The sequence below is a fragment of the Miscanthus floridulus genome, chromosome 12, assembly GCF_019320115.1.
Source record: "Miscanthus floridulus cultivar M001 chromosome 12, ASM1932011v1, whole genome shotgun sequence".
Taxonomy (NCBI): domain Eukaryota; kingdom Viridiplantae; phylum Streptophyta; class Magnoliopsida; order Poales; family Poaceae; genus Miscanthus; species Miscanthus floridulus.
This window is the reverse complement of record NC_089591.1, coordinates 48,882,498-48,897,381: the sequence shown is the minus strand read 5'-3', so window position 1 is coordinate 48,897,381 and position 14,884 is coordinate 48,882,498. Positions and strand designations below refer to the sequence as shown.

Sequence of the window (14,884 nt, the reverse complement as noted above, 5' to 3'; positions counted from 1 at the left end):
TGGGGATGAAAAATAAGGAAACGGTATTCCGATTGGAGTAGCCAAATGGACTTGGACGAGTCGGAGAGGTCGAAATGGATTTTTGTTTCCCTATTAAAGGCTATAAAAGCAGTTGAGAGTCGTATCAGGGTCCGCGTCTCCCAGAAGATCGATCTCAGAAGCGGTAAAGCTCCGAGAGTGATAGCCTGATAAAAGAAACCAAAGCAGGCAGATAAGAGAGAACACGAGCTTCGCCAGGTCTAAACGCTGCTGAACGTCTGAGAACGCAAGTCAATTGGAGGCCAGCACATGGACCAAATGTCCAAATGTCTCCGTCTTAGAAGTGCAAACCAAAGCATAAAGCAAGCGCACCCATTGTTCCCGCAGTAAAACGAAAAGAAAAAGAAAAAAACAGCGCGTGACGACGCATGATGATATCTTCACGTCGATATATTGATCACTGACCAGTAACCACCCTGCCGTCGCCACATGAAGACCAACTGGTCCATCCAACACAATCACCTACACGGCTACGCATACACGTACGTATGCGGAGTGATCACAACTTGTTGCACTGCACGGGCGCGAACGAGAGCGTGTCCCCGGCGACGTCGTACACGAACTGGAAGTTCTGCTGCTGGAAGTTGCCGATGATGGAGAGTCCCCGCGACGGCGCCACCGTGAGGCAGAGCGCGCCGGAGGCGGAGTCGAGCACCATGTAGTTCTCGGCGGGGAGGTCGAGGTCCGCGCCGCCGTCGAAGTGGAGCACCAGCTTGGGCACCTGCACCTGGTCCACGCCCTTTGCGGGGCCCTGGAAGCACAGGTCCAGCCCGATCTCGGAGCCGTCCACCGTGGGCAGCGACATCTGCGCCACGAACGCCTTCCTCAGCGCGCGGTACCCCTGCACCTCCAGGTACGTGATGGAGGTGCCGGAGTCGACGATGACGCCGCCCGTGCCGTCGTCCTGGATCGCGAACGCCGAGGCTGGGAGGGTGATGCGTGTAGACCCCACGGTGAGCCCCGTCAGAGACACGTAGTAGAAGGACGGCTGGCTCGGGTTCTTCACCAGCGGGGTGCTCTGCACGGGCGCCGTGGCCGCGCTCTCCGAGATGGCCGCGGCGGAGCCGCCCAGCAGGAGCGGGCTCTTGCCGTCGCCGTCGTCGAGCGAGGTGAGGCAGTAGGAGAACTTGTCGAGGCCGAGCTGGGAGACCAGCGAGAGTGGCCCCCGGCCGAGCCCCACGAGCCCGGCGCCCTGCGTGAACCCGTCGCCCTCGTTCGTGTCGCCGCATCCGAACGCCACGCCGGGCAGCTTCTCCTTGCCCAGCGTGAACGTCTCGCTGGCCAGCACGCCCTGCGTCGACGACGCGTCGCCGTAGGTGTAGGTGTAGCCGCACTTGTTGGAGGAGGTGCAGGTGGAGGTGGGCAGGTCGCCGCAGAAGGAGCTGGAGCACGGCAGGGTCGCGTAGGTGGAGGACGACGACGGGTCGAACACCGCCGTGCTCTGCTTGAAGCACTCCACGCACGGCTTGCACTGCGTCCACACCAGGTCGCTGCCGGTGTCCACGATGGCCGCGTAGGACAGCGCCGGGGTGCCGATCGCCAGGTCCATCAGGAACTCGCCGTTGCCCGCGTGGACCGGCACCTGAAGGTCTCCCGCCCCTCCCCCGGCGGCGGCCTTGCTCACGCCGGTGGCACGCGCGACGAGCCGCGACATGCGGTGGTGGCTCCGGCGCGCCGCCCGCTGCAGCAGCTGCAGCCTCGAGTAGTTGCCGTGCGCGTCGACGTGCGTCAGGCGCACGCGCAGGCCCTTGAGCTTGAGGTGCGGCGTCGCGGCCAGGGCGCCCGTAGCGGCACCACTGGCCGCGGCCACCACCACGGCCACCAGCAGAAGCAACCGTGCTACTGACTCCATCTATCCTAGCTATCCTTTGGCTTGGAAGGGCAGCAGCAAGAGAAGGCTAGGGTGCGTTTGCTTAATTCTTCTTCTTCTATTGGGCGAGACGAGTGTGTCATACTTATATTTGTCGCCACGAATATAAAAATATGATTTGGTAGTTATAGTTAGGTTTGCTCTGTGTGACCACCATATTATGCAAATAAATGATGCAAAACAAGAGTACAAAGACAGAGAAGTGGAAAGAGATACGATACAGAAGGTGTGGAAGCCCATCAGTGATGAATTGAAGCAGCCGTGAAGGAGACTGGTATGTGGATTTTGACCTAATTGGAGGTGCCTGCTTTATCGCACGGCGGCAGGCTTCTCCTTGGCGCTAGTTTGGTTCGTACTCGGTGACATTTTCCTTTTGCTTGCTTGTCGAGAGGATGCACCTGCGTGGCCTTTTAGGTCCAAACTGTTACGAATTTGATCCGTACGTTTCGCTTTACAACGTTCGCTGCTACTCGTAAAGTTTTTTTGCGATTCTACATGCTCTCTAGAAGCAAAACATTTCATGCTTAGCCTACGTTTCAAAAAAAAAACATTTCATGCTTAAATACGTATGTATATACGATATGATATGTACTTTCATACCGGTCTAAGCCGTGTGGCTCTCTTGTGATGAATTGAAGAAAGTAATATGGCGTTGTTTGACTCCTTTCAAAAAAGGAAGGGGGGCTAGGTAGCCAACATATATGTAGGTATATGTGATGCCCAAGTTGGTGAGCAACCGGGCGGCATATCAGGAGTGGCCTACCCCGATTGGTTTGTTTCCCTTGCAAGTAAGTCATGATTGTGATGGCACTTGTTTGTGGGTGATTAGGCGCACTGATCATATATTATACAGATACAATCATCATCTGTCCCGTGTATACTCTTTACAAGAATATATTATATATGCATCGACACCCTGGTTCATCGACACTCTGGCAATGCACAATGCATACGCGGTTACACCCAATCGTCCAAATCAACATGAAAACATCATTTTAAACTCGACGAGCCATGCCATAGCGGCATAAGTACTGTAGACATCAATCATCCAAATTTTCGAAACATCAAAATTGACGAGCCATGCGACAGGAAGATTTCCCAGGTGAAGAGAGGCTATAACCAAGTGGCAAATGTTTTAGCGTCATCAGCCAGAAGATGTAAACATCCCGCGGCTTGGCTGGGACGAGCACCTGCGTGTGCTTCGAGCCTGCTTACTGCCGATTGTAATCACTTTGTGACTAGCTAATGAAGTTCTCACTTTGCTCGGAAAAAAAAAATGCTTTGCTGCAACTGGTTTGTAGTATGAACCAGCAGCCGAACTTGCCACACGTACAATACAAACCAGTCGTACATGAAGCACATCCCGAAATCAACGTTCAGAGAAATTACGCAAATGGGGTGAACACACAGTGGCCAACTTTTTATGGGAGCTTCTTATCACAAAGCTGTTCTGTGGTTCGGTGAGCAATTCTGAGCTGCTATTCTTCTTTTGAGACTCGCCCATGGGTGTAGGTGAGACAGCAACATTTTACCTGCAAACAAATAGAGTACTTCATATTATTTCGTGGCGAGTGGTCAGCCGTCCATCTTTCTGGCCCCTTCCCCTCCTGGGCCGGCGCCCAAAACATATGATGTAAGATTCCGTGTCACCGTATAGAACCTTATGACACACGACTGGATAAAGAGAATGCTATTGACAAACGTGATGGCTTGTGGGCTTCCAGAGAGCAACGTGTACAAGCGCCCCGAAAGATGTTCAACGGTCTAGATCGCACTAGCAATAAAATAGAGCTTAATCTTGACCCATCAGATTAGAGCTATAGCCTTCACAAAATTTTGTTCCAAGTCCAAATTTGGCATAAAACCAACCGGTAACAGCAACGTAAGGTAACGGGGCTAAATCGAATAGGAGAGCAAAAATGAAACCTTTTAAAAAAAAGTTAAGGCAAGAAGATTAAAGATAAGGTAATTCATGTGCACCTTTTTCATGTTAAGCTCGATCATTCTTTTTTTTCCCCTTCTTTTTCCAAAAAAAAAAGATGGCCACGAAAAAGTAAGAAAGATAACCTATTCTCCTTTCAGAGCAACGCACACCTATGTGCCTCCAACACCAGACGAGACTTCCATTTGGTGTATTCCTTCTGGGAAAATGAGGAAGAAAAACCCTAAAACCTCTTTTCAATGGGGGAAAAATTATCAGCTCTTCCATGAAACCTCCCCCCACAATGCTGAACAAGCATTAACAAAAACAAAATTCTCCATTTGCTAAGCTAGACAATCATTCCCTGATCGGTTGACCGGAAGGTACCAAAACCCAGCTCCACGCCCGCATCTTCTCAGTGTGGTGACGCACAGTGACATTGCTCCATGGATTCGGCGATCAGCCCCTGCATTCCTGAAGCTTCTGCTGCAGCCTCGCGTTCTGCCTTAGCTACAAAAGAAAAAGGTGTGGGAAATGGTAAGATTTACAACTGCAGTCATCATATCTTCAGTAATATGCACTACGAAGTACCATATCAACTATGAGATTGTTAGGGCCTCCTAAACTCTGGAACCAATATAGCATAATAATAAATTTTGGCCGATGGATTAGAGAATGTATCAAACACTTACACAATCCGCAATCTCCTCCTGCTGAAGAGGCTGAACATCTTCGTTCTCATCCCAGCCCATAGATCTCAGGAGGTTCAACTCTTCCTCCCCACCTGCCCCAATGGACTCAAACTCTTGAGCAGGACAGGGATTCTCCTCCCTTGCTCCAATGTGCTGTAACACTTGAGCAGGATTGGCCAGCGGCAAACTTGCTTCATTGTCAACAGAACCATCATTTACATAAGCAGGTATGATGGGCACAATATCAACATTGTCTTGCTGGAGCTTCTTAGAAGCTATATCTTCAGTGTCATCAAGTACTGGTGAAGAGCTGGCATCCCTGTCGTCAACTTGAATCCCCAGAGATCCCTCATCTAAAACATCATGAGATTCTGAAGGTGGAATGATTTCCTCATTGTCCGACAAGTGTCGCTGAGAACCCTCACAAGAATTTGCTTCTTCACAAGAACTGCTCCCATTTTCAATAAACTTGAAAGGCGAATCATGACTAGTGTTCTGCTGATCATCAGTCAGGCTAGATGGAGACTCAATAGCAGTGCTTGAACCATTTACAGACTTGCTCCGCAACAACTCAAAAAATTTGTACTTGTCTTTTGCACTTGCTTTTCTGTCAGCAAATGAACCTTGCAGTGGATGCAAAGAACGGCCATTAGTGCCAACCTTAAGCTTTGGGTTGACAATAGACTTTCTCATAGGTTCCATTGAAGAAGATCGACCTAGAACAGGGCTCACAGGATTGCTGGTGCTGTCTTTGGCAGCAGCATTTACAGTACCATTCTGCTCACGACTAAGGACTTGAAGGCTGCCTGATTGAGATTGCTTTACGAGCTCAGTTTTGGCCGGAGTGCGAACAGAGCTGCTAGATGGTTGCATTGACAGTTGTGGAGCAACCTTGATAGGACCATTAGACTCTCCAGCTCTTGCGCCTTTGGATTTTAATAACTTATCCAAAGAATTAGATGCCTGTACAGTATTCTGAGTGAATTAGTTCAAACCAACATTACACTATTCAGTAAAAGAGAGCATTACTTGACAGATATGTGAAACAGACAAAGAAACACAGATATTCACCCAAACATAGCTATCTTCCGCATGTGAGTGAAGATAGGGAATATATTAACATTCCAATGCCGATAATGATTTGAAGTACAATAATAAATAGATGGTTTTCAGATAAGCAATAAAATTGACCAACTGCTTTAGATTTTAGACTTTGATCTAATCTCTTTGTCAGAATCATTTAGCCAAGTGCTTCAGTTGCCCACTAAATTTAATATTATGAATAGTAACATAAAGCATCCACAACTACAGACTATTGATAACACAAAAAATGGTGGAAACAAGATCCTGCTTCAAATTAGCTCCTTTCGTAAGACTTGGATCCTGCTCCAAATTAGCTTGTTTCATAAGATTTTGATGAATTATACAAGGTAAAATAGTCATAATAAGTAGCTACAAGATGAATTATAGACAGCTTAGACTCAATGTTTTTAAGGCGGTAAGGCGAGACGTGGCGAGTGACTACCGCCTTACGCTTAGGCAACTAAGGCGTGAGGCGAGGCGACGCCTTACGAATTTAAGAAAAACTTAACACAACATCTTAGAGAAAGGAGGAAAAAAGAGAAAGAAAGGAGGAGTAAGAAGTGGGCTGGCCCAGCCCAGCAGGCGGCCCATGTGCCCCTCCCCCTCCTAGCGTGGCTTATCCCAATGGGAATCCCCTCCAGCGCTGCTCCTCATTCTCCACCACTCGTCCGCCTCCACTCGTCTCTCCGCCGCTCCACTTCCCTCTGAGGCTCCGCTTCCGTCCGCGGCTCCTCCCCTCTCTCCGGATGCGCTGCTCTGCTCCCCTCCCTCGCGGCTCCCCTTCCAGATCTACAGCCGCCGCCGTCCCCTTCCAGATCGAGCAGCCGGTGGCGAGGAGAAGACGGAATCGAGCAGACGGCAGCGAGGAGACAGCGCAACTGAGCAGAATCGACGAGGAGACGGCGGAATAGAGAGGACCAGCATCAGAATCGATGAGGAGACGGCGGAATCGAGGAGCATCAGCATGTGCATAAGGCGACAAGGCGCCGCCTTACCCCTAAGGCGAGCCTGGAGCGCCCCGACGCCTTAAAAACATTGCTTAGGCTAGGTGGAATAGTCACAATAAGTAGCTACAAGAGATCAGATGCTTGTAGACATGGACCGCAGCTTCTGAAAATAGTAATATTATAAGCTCAAATCCCAAAAACACTGCTTTAATCAAGAGTACCAGGTACAACTGAAAACTAAGTACTATCCTTGTTTCTTGTATTTATTGCAATACAACATACAGAATTTCAAAACTAAACTTTTCAGATGTTAGCTAATTGGTGCCAACGAAAAATGTTGCAAGCACAACTCGAAGTCCATGTCAGGATGAACTGTGACAGGGAGTTGTGACTAATCAATAATCAGGAACACACATGTTGCAAAGTATATTTCTGGTCTCCCTTGTGACCTTTAATTGTCCGAGTCAAATTGGCAAAGCAGCCTCAACACAGTTTGATGACCTATTGCAACAGCTGAACAGACAAAAACTTTCTATTTTGATAGAAGTGATTGATGAAGCATATTCCTTGCAAAATAGTTGATATGAAATCTAGCAAATTTAAATAACAGATGCCATAAAATATTCAGGATTTTATATTTTGAAAACAGGAAAAAAAAAGATTCAATCCCAAACATGTCTGTTTAAACAACCAAGCAATCAGTTCTCCAGTAACTTAATTTGCATAAGTCACTGACAAAAAGACAGCTCTGAGTGCTCCTAAGGTAATTGCCAACAACTATGTCATGGGTGAACTGAAGACTAAATAATACATTGGGAAATCTTAGTTCAAACATAAAACATCAGGAAATAAAATGGGCCAGGGGTCAAACACTATAATTTTGACTATGATCGTTAACTAATGCATACACAAAATACGATCACATGATAGTAAGCTGCATAACTTGATATTCTGCTGTTCAGACATAAATATCAAATGTTAATACACTAAATAAAAAGAAAGGTGTTAAAAGTTCAAGAATTTTTTGCACATAACTGTACTACTTGAATTGCTTGTGCTTTCCTCAGAAGGTCATAACAATGACCAAACAAGATGGAAAGAGACTAATGAGCTTATAACATATCCATCAAGCGGCATGCATACACAGATATTAAGCATCCATTGCGAGAAAGGCAATAAACAGGGTACTCACAGATATTTTGTTTGATGATGGTGTAAGAGGTCTTAGAATGCACTGCCTCATAGTTCTTTCTTCAATCTTCTGAGCATCGATTGATAACTGAATAAAAAGAACAATCAATATGGCGCAAAAAAGCCATAAACAATATTCAAAACAAGAAAAAGAAATGAAATGCAAACAGAGAAACATAAACCTCACTGATTAACTACCTGAGGGGTGGTAGAAATCTTTAAGGGTGACTGCATCACTGTTTCAGCCATGCTTAATGCACTCCCAGAGTTGGACACTTCAATCTGTTTACTAGAACCAGCGGGTGATGAGGAAGAGGAAACAGAGTTAATGTTTGGATCCCCTAGCATAGGTACTTCTGCAAGCACTGAATTCCAGCCATCAGATACTACCAATGGTATGTTCTGAATTGGGATGCTAATTCCAGGAGACGGAACTCGACATATGTCTTGCTTTCCATTTTTGTCCTCAGAACCAAGGTGTGGGAATTCTTGCTCAAAGGAGATGACACCATTGTCTTTTTTAGATACATTACCATTGTCTAAACTTACTCCTACTGCCCGATTTGATATGGCCACCTTTGAATGAGTACGGTTAAGCCTGTCCTTTTCAGATCTGCATGAGCTAAAGGACTCAAAGCCATCACGTAAAGGATCATCAGGTTGAACCAACCTACTCTCCCGATCACGAAAATCCAGGTCCTTCTCTTGTATCCTTTCCTTGTTGTGCTTTCCAAAATTACCATAGCCTCTTGATTTCCCTGAACCATCTCGATCATTCCGCCTTGAACCACTAGAGCTTGAACCTCTCCGAGACGAGGACTGTTGGGAGCTCCGATCACGATCTCGCCCTGACAAACGGTTTCTTGATGAAGCACCCCTGCCGTGATCATCTGAAATCATCCAATAAAGAGCTTCTTAGTACATAATGCCAAAGAGAAGTATCAAGATGCGAATTAGTGTCACTGACAAATAAAGAACAATTCATGCACATAGATGTAAATTGTGAACTGAGTATCAATAAACTACTAAATAGTTTACATGGTAAGACAGCATTGTCACATTGAAAACAATACTTGGTAAGAACAAGTAGGGATGAAAACGGTCGGAAAACCTCTAAACTTTTTTCATTCCGATTTCGAATTTGGTGTTCCGTATTTCGAACCAAATTCGAATTTGTCCGAAAATACGAATTCGATCGGATTAAATGTAGAAAACGATGCGGTTTGGTACTGGATATTTCCGTACCGTTTTCATCCCTAAGAACAAGACATGTCGTGAAGTCGTAAACTACATAAAGAGTTTTCCTTATGCACAAGGACAAGAGATTCCATAAGCATATAAGCAGAATTACTTTTTAATCAGTACAAAAATATAAAGATATGATCCTTATACTATGATCATCAATAAGCAGCCAAGTCACAAGAAGCTAAATAAAATGTACAGGCACACGAGGATAGAGCTCAAACAACACGCTAGTTATAACTGAAAGTGCATGCACTCAATCTGCCACAAAACCAATTATTTCACCTTGTACCTAGAAACAATCGAGTCCTCTGCATCCTTGCAACAGGACAATCAATCACTCTTTGTTAGGTTGAAGCACGTCACCAAGCAAACAGACTCCAAACTTTAGCCTCACTTCATGCAGCCAGGCCCAAGCCAGTGGTGCCAAGAAAGCAACATATCTGCTGTAATTGGCTAATTGCTCGCATCAATTGTGTAAAGCATGAGATGGTGGTGAACTGGCTTACTTAGTTACGAATTTATGTTTGATCCAGATGCTCACCGTTTGCTTTGTGTTGCAGGTGGAAAATCAAGGCATCAGACTTAGAAATCCCTAATCTTCTCTGTTTCTACAGCCCTACACCAATCACCCTAGCTTCTAAACCTGCACTGCTCGACTTCTACCCATACACCCAGCATTTAAAGATTGGTTGAAAGCCGTCTAGGTCCTCCATCCTAAGCTGGTCCATACCGTATTTTTTATGTAAATGAGCAAACCCAGCAGGCATGTTTACCGCACCTACGAAACTTCTCTTAGCCTCTATGAAACCTTGATTTCGCTTAGTAAATGTAATTGCATATACAAAGGAGCACTAAATGATACGAGTATACGACAGGCAAGAATATATGCAGACAACCCAAATTCAGAAAGCACAAGGTGATTATCTTGCAGGCTACTGATGTGATTTACGCCACTGATGGTTGGAGCCAGCTCAAGTGTGTTCTCAAAGACTCACAATCATGTGTGTCAACACTCAACTGCTCATAACCATTCCTCACACCGAGGAAGAGGTTGATGGCTTGCTGCTACCCGGACCACAAAGGCAACACTGAAACAGGGCTAACAGACAAGCAAAAAAACAATGCTCAGAACCACCCCAAACTAAGACCCCAATTACTCCAAACAGAAAATTTTCCTTACAAACAACCCCAAAATTCACAATAGTCAGTGCAGTTACATGGTCACAAAAAACTGAGAAACATCAGTTTCACAATATACAAGGCAAGGCAGTCCCTAACAGCTTCCCTCAATAGTTACCATAGTTAGCAAAACTTATATAATATTACGTGCACCACCACGAACCGTCCTGATTTACATGAAGCATAATAAATAGAACACTTGCCATGCAAATATTGCTGATATACCACAATGACAGAATAAAACAGTGCATAAACGGAAATCTTGTTTTAAAGAAACTAGCATTGAATTTGGGGGTAGCAAATTCTCGACATAGAATTGAACTAGTTTCTACCATGCACAAAAAAGGCACCACTTGGCACGTATAATTCTAGGCACCGGTGGGATAACTGCCACTGTAATACTATCCGGTTTCACTATAAACCTATCCAAATTTGGGGTAGCAAATTCTCGACATAGAATTGAACTAGTTTCTACCGTGCACAAAAAAGGCACCACTTGGCATGTATAATTCTACTAGGCACTGGTGGGATAGCCGCCACTGTAATACTATCCGGTGTCACTATAAACCTATCTGTTGCAACTTGTCACCGTGACATCAATAAATGTGAACTGCAATGAATCGCACACGAATGCTATCCCTAGCAATAAACAGACAGTAGGGATTTAGATGGCAAGCTCACCTGTGCGGGGCGAAGGCGCCGGCTTATGGGCCGTGGCAGGTACTGTGGGCCGCAGCAGCCATTCCGGCTTCAACGAGGGCTCACTACGCTCCATGCCCACGACAAAATCAGCAGCGTCCACCAATCCAGTCCACCACCACCAGAGGCGGACTTAGCGTGGGGCATGGGGGTTCAATGGAACCCCCGAAAAATTGGGGATATATAAACTCCTCGTGCACCTATATAGATTGATATTCCGCGCCTGAAGGATTAAAAACCTAATCGAGCCATGCACGGATTAGATTGTATTAGCCGGCTATCACGTCGAGAACAAATCCTTAGGTACATGAGAACAAAGGAAATCCTTTGAACAATCCAAGCTAGGGTTACTCACCACCGAACGAAGAAACGAAGAGGAATCGATCCACGCCCGGGTGGATCTCCACCCCACGCCACTCGAGTACCAGCAGAGCGCGGGGGCGGGGGCGGCGAGGAAGAGGAGAGCCCCGCCTCTGGACGAGAGTGAATTTCCGCGGGAGGAGCCCCCGGCCGGGCCTCGCGGGCGGAAGAAGGTCCTGGATGACGGGTCGGTCGCGCCAATCTGTGGCGGCAGTAGCGCGGAGAGAGAGCGAGCGAGACGAAACCCTCGTCGGGTGGAAATCCGCGGCAACGGCTGCGACAGGAGGCGGGGCGGCCGGTCGCAGGGAGGCGGCGGCGGCGGCGAGCACGGAGGATTGGGGAATTTCAGCGAGGATTTGCGGGATTCGGGACGGGTTCGGGGGAGCGCCTAGGGGACGAACGGATTTGGAGCGCTGGATTTCGGACGGGATTTTTCCTTTCCCTGGGAAATTTTCTGTGCCTCCGGTGGGTTTGTGAATTTTTCGTGGGGAGGCGCGTGTGTGTGGTGGTGTACTTGTCTGTCTCGGGAGAAACCCTAAGCAAACTGTGGCTGTCTTGCGGTCTGGCCCTCTCCTGTAGTCTCGTGCCGCGCTGTCTCTCCCTACGAGTTCGATCTTCGATGACGGTTGCTGATTTCTGGTGGTTTCTGGTGGTCCATTCCATTTGGGTTTTTATCTCTTCATCATCTCGATAGTGGACGAGCTGTACATTTTTGGTAGTCGAGTTTTCTCGGTAGGATATTGCTGATTGAAATGAAATTCTAGATGCAACCTTTATTAGCTTTATTATATTTATATTTTATATAGATGGATGATGATAGGCTATATTAATCTGAAAAAGCCCTACCATGACTATATTTTCTTAAAAAGGGATGTTTATGTGTATATACTATTATATTGGAAACAAGACAACTAAATAAAATTTATATTTTCTCTAGGCTCCACAAATAAAAACCAGTGATACTATGTTGCTTTCTACATGGACATTCAAGAGCTTTTTTTCTTAATATATAGTCATGTAATCCTTGACGTATTATTGAGCAATATATATGAATAACAACAGTTGTTGCATCCTAACTCATAAAAAGTTGGCATGTCTAGTAGAAAACCGACAATGGACTTGAGAAACCGTCTTGAATTTCAAGTACCAGTAGCGACAAAAAACAATGAGGACGAATAAGCGACAAAAATAACATGACTCGGTGGGTACAAAGAAGGTAAATAAGTGAAGAGGAGATGTGAAGTTTTGGATTTTCAACAACTTGAAGCTTTCCAATGAAATGTTTTTGTTAAAACATAAAGTTGAATACATTATTATTTTAGAAGAAAGTTTATATTGTCTTTTGTGGCATAAGAAAAAAAAACTTTGTGCATTCTAGGTTGTGTACCTAGGCAGACCTAGGTTACCCGATGGGTGTGCATACAGGTGATAAAACTCACCCACAAGTCTATGCAAATAGGTACAGGTAAGAAAAATCATCATTGAGTACCTGTAAGGTCGAGATGGCGGACTAGAGGGGGGTGAATAGTCTTTTCTAAAATTAATTGCGTCAGCTAACCGAAACAAGTGCGGAATTAAAACTATCGGTCTAATCAAGACTACACCCCCTCTATTTATGTTTTCTAGCACCTTACAAAGATACTAATTAAGCAACAAAGGTGCCGGGCTAGCTAGAGCTCACCTAACCAATTCTAAAAGCAAGGTCACACAAACCTATGCCACTAGTGCTTTAAGTAAAAAAAGGAGCTTCTACATATGCTAGTAAGCAAAAGCACAAAGCCACCTAAGCTCACTAACAATGCTCAATAACAAGGCAACCAATGCCAAATTAGAGAGCGTAAATACTTAGCTACACAAACTAAGCAATGTGACTAATAAGGTTACACAAACTAAATTAGCCACGCAAGGGAGACACTTCTATGCTACACAAGCAAGAAGGTAACTAGTGAGCTACACAAGTTTAACTAAATACAAGAGCAACTATATAAGCACAATGTATATGAAAGTAATGATAAGCTTGTGTAACGAGGATGCACACCAACGGGAAGAACAAGGTTGACACGGTGATTTTTCTTCCGAGGTTCACGTGCTTGCCAATACGCTAGTCCCTATTGTGTCGACCGCTCACTTGGTGGTTCGGTGGCTAATTGGCATCACCCGCCAAGCCCGCACGTCGGGCACCGCAAAGAACCTACCCCGAAAGTGAGGGCAACTCAATGACACGCTCAACTAGAGTTGCTCTTCACGGCTCCCGCGGGGCGAGCACAATGCCCCTCACAAAGCTCTTCTTCAGAGCACCGCACAAGCTTCTTACGGGCTTCAACGGAGACCATCACCAAGCCATCTAGGAGGTGGCAACCTCCAAGAGTAACAAGCACCACCAGCTTGCAACTCGATCATCTAGTGCCACTCGATGCAACCTCACGATGTAATCGCACTAGAATCGCTCTCTCACACAATCGGATGATCACTATCAAGCATATGTGAGATGGAGGGCTTCCAAGTACTACTACACAAGCCACCAAGGCTCTAGTGTGCTCCACTATGGGCCCAAGGCTGAGACCCCTTCTATTTATAGCCCCACGGACTAAAATGGCCGTTACCCCTTCACTAGGCGTTTTTCGGGTTGACCGGACGCGCCGGTCATATCGATCGGACGTAGGACCTCAGCGTCCGGTCAACGGATGCTCACCACATGTCACATTCGCTCAACCTCAGTTACTTGATCTCAACGGTCAAGTGATGACCAGACGCAGCTGCTCAAACTGATCGGACGCAGCAACCCTAGCGTCTGGTCATTTCCAGTATACCAGTCGCGACCAGACGCATCCGGTCGGTCATGATCGAACGCAGCGTCAGTGTCCGATCCTTCTCCAACTTTTCTTCATCGTCTACGTCACCGTACGTCAGCCTGACCAGACGCACCCTGCCAGCGTCCGGTCACTTTTAGCGCCAGCGTCCGGTCAAAGACCGATGTCTGCACGCGCTCTACTGCCACTAACCGGACGTAGGACCCCAACATCCGGTCACTGCGTGACCAGCGTCTGTTGCACTCTGTGAGACCCTATCTTTTCTATACAGGACGCTGGTGGCACCGTCGGACTGTCCGCATTCTACAGGTAGACACTCCACCAATGGAGTTTCGAACCCTTCTCACCTCCATTCCATCGCCAAGTTGATCCACATCAACTCCAACTTCATCTCCTTTATAAATGTGCCAACACCACCAAGTGTACACCACCATGTGTATGTATGTTAGCATTTTCACAATCATTTTTCAAAGGATTAGCCACTCAACTTGCCACGCCACTCAATTCCAGCGACGATGCAAAGTTAGATCACTCGAGTGGCACTAGATGACCGATATACAAACAAGTTTGCCCCTCTTGATAGTATGACCATCTATCCTAAACCCGGTCATCAACTTCTCTACACACCTATGACTGGTGAAATAAAATACCCTAGGTTATACCTTTGCCTTGTGCATTCCATTCTATCTCCTTCATTGTTGATGCAACACATGCACCAACATGATCAATAATGATATGATCCACTTTATATCATCACATGATCATATTGGTTCATCGATCTTGACTCCACTTGCTTTTCACCGTTGCCTTCGTCCATCAGCGCCAAGTCTTGCTTAAGCTTCACCGTC

At 46.3% G+C, this 14,884-nt stretch overlaps 2 protein-coding genes across 4 annotated transcripts; both read right to left on the bottom strand.

Moving 5' to 3' along the window:
- Positions 1 to 411: 411 nt before the first annotated feature.
- Positions 412 to 2,659, bottom strand: LOC136495370 (aspartic proteinase nepenthesin-1-like). Its single transcript, XM_066491313.1, has one exon. The coding sequence runs from the start codon at positions 1,889 to 1,891 to the stop codon at positions 539 to 541; it is 1,353 nt and encodes a 450-aa protein (XP_066347410.1). The 5' UTR covers positions 1,892 to 2,659; the 3' UTR covers positions 412 to 538.
- Positions 2,660 to 3,193: 534 nt separating this feature from the next.
- Positions 3,194 to 11,822, bottom strand: LOC136495369 (uncharacterized). 3 transcript variants are annotated; one of them, XR_010768984.1, is made up of 7 exons: positions 11,222 to 11,819; positions 10,849 to 11,105; positions 7,942 to 8,633; positions 7,745 to 7,831; positions 4,523 to 5,485; positions 3,890 to 4,340; positions 3,194 to 3,441 (listed from the first exon to the last, which is right to left on the bottom strand). XR_010768984.1 is itself a non-coding variant. In XM_066491312.1 (7 exons), the coding sequence occupies exons 3-7, from the start codon at positions 9,300 to 9,302 to the stop codon at positions 4,290 to 4,292; spliced, it is 1,818 nt and encodes a 605-aa protein (XP_066347409.1). In that variant the 5' UTR covers positions 9,303 to 10,087; positions 10,849 to 11,105; positions 11,222 to 11,822; the 3' UTR covers positions 3,735 to 4,289. The 3 variants fall into 3 exon arrangements, 2 of the variants coding, with proteins under 2 accessions (XP_066347409.1, XP_066347408.1); XM_066491312.1 differs by lacking the exon at positions 3,194 to 3,441 and adding an exon at positions 9,278 to 10,087 and having other exon boundaries at positions 3,735 to 4,340; positions 11,222 to 11,822; XM_066491311.1 differs by lacking the exon at positions 3,194 to 3,441 and having other exon boundaries at positions 3,739 to 4,340.
- Positions 11,823 to 14,884: the final 3,062 nt, after the last annotated feature.

What these genes read in the sequence shown, in the direction of transcription:
- LOC136495370 (XM_066491313.1), bottom strand. Translation starts at nt 1,891, where the DNA reads ATGGAGTCAGTAGCACGGTTGCTTCTGCTGGTGGCCGTGGTGGTGGCC.
- LOC136495369 (XM_066491311.1), bottom strand. Translation starts at nt 10,942, where the DNA reads ATGGAGCGTAGTGAGCCCTCGTTGAAGCCGGAATGGCTGCTGCGGCCC. An exon ending in GGCGCCTTCGCCCCGCACAG is followed by an intron (nt 8,634 to 10,848) that starts GTGAGCTTGCCA and finishes GGATGATTTCAG; the next exon opens with ATGATCACGGCAGGGGTGCT. An exon ending in CATCATCAAACAAAATATCT is followed by an intron (nt 5,486 to 7,744) that starts GTGAGTACCCTG and finishes AATACTGTACAG; the next exon opens with GCATCTAATTCTTTGGATAA.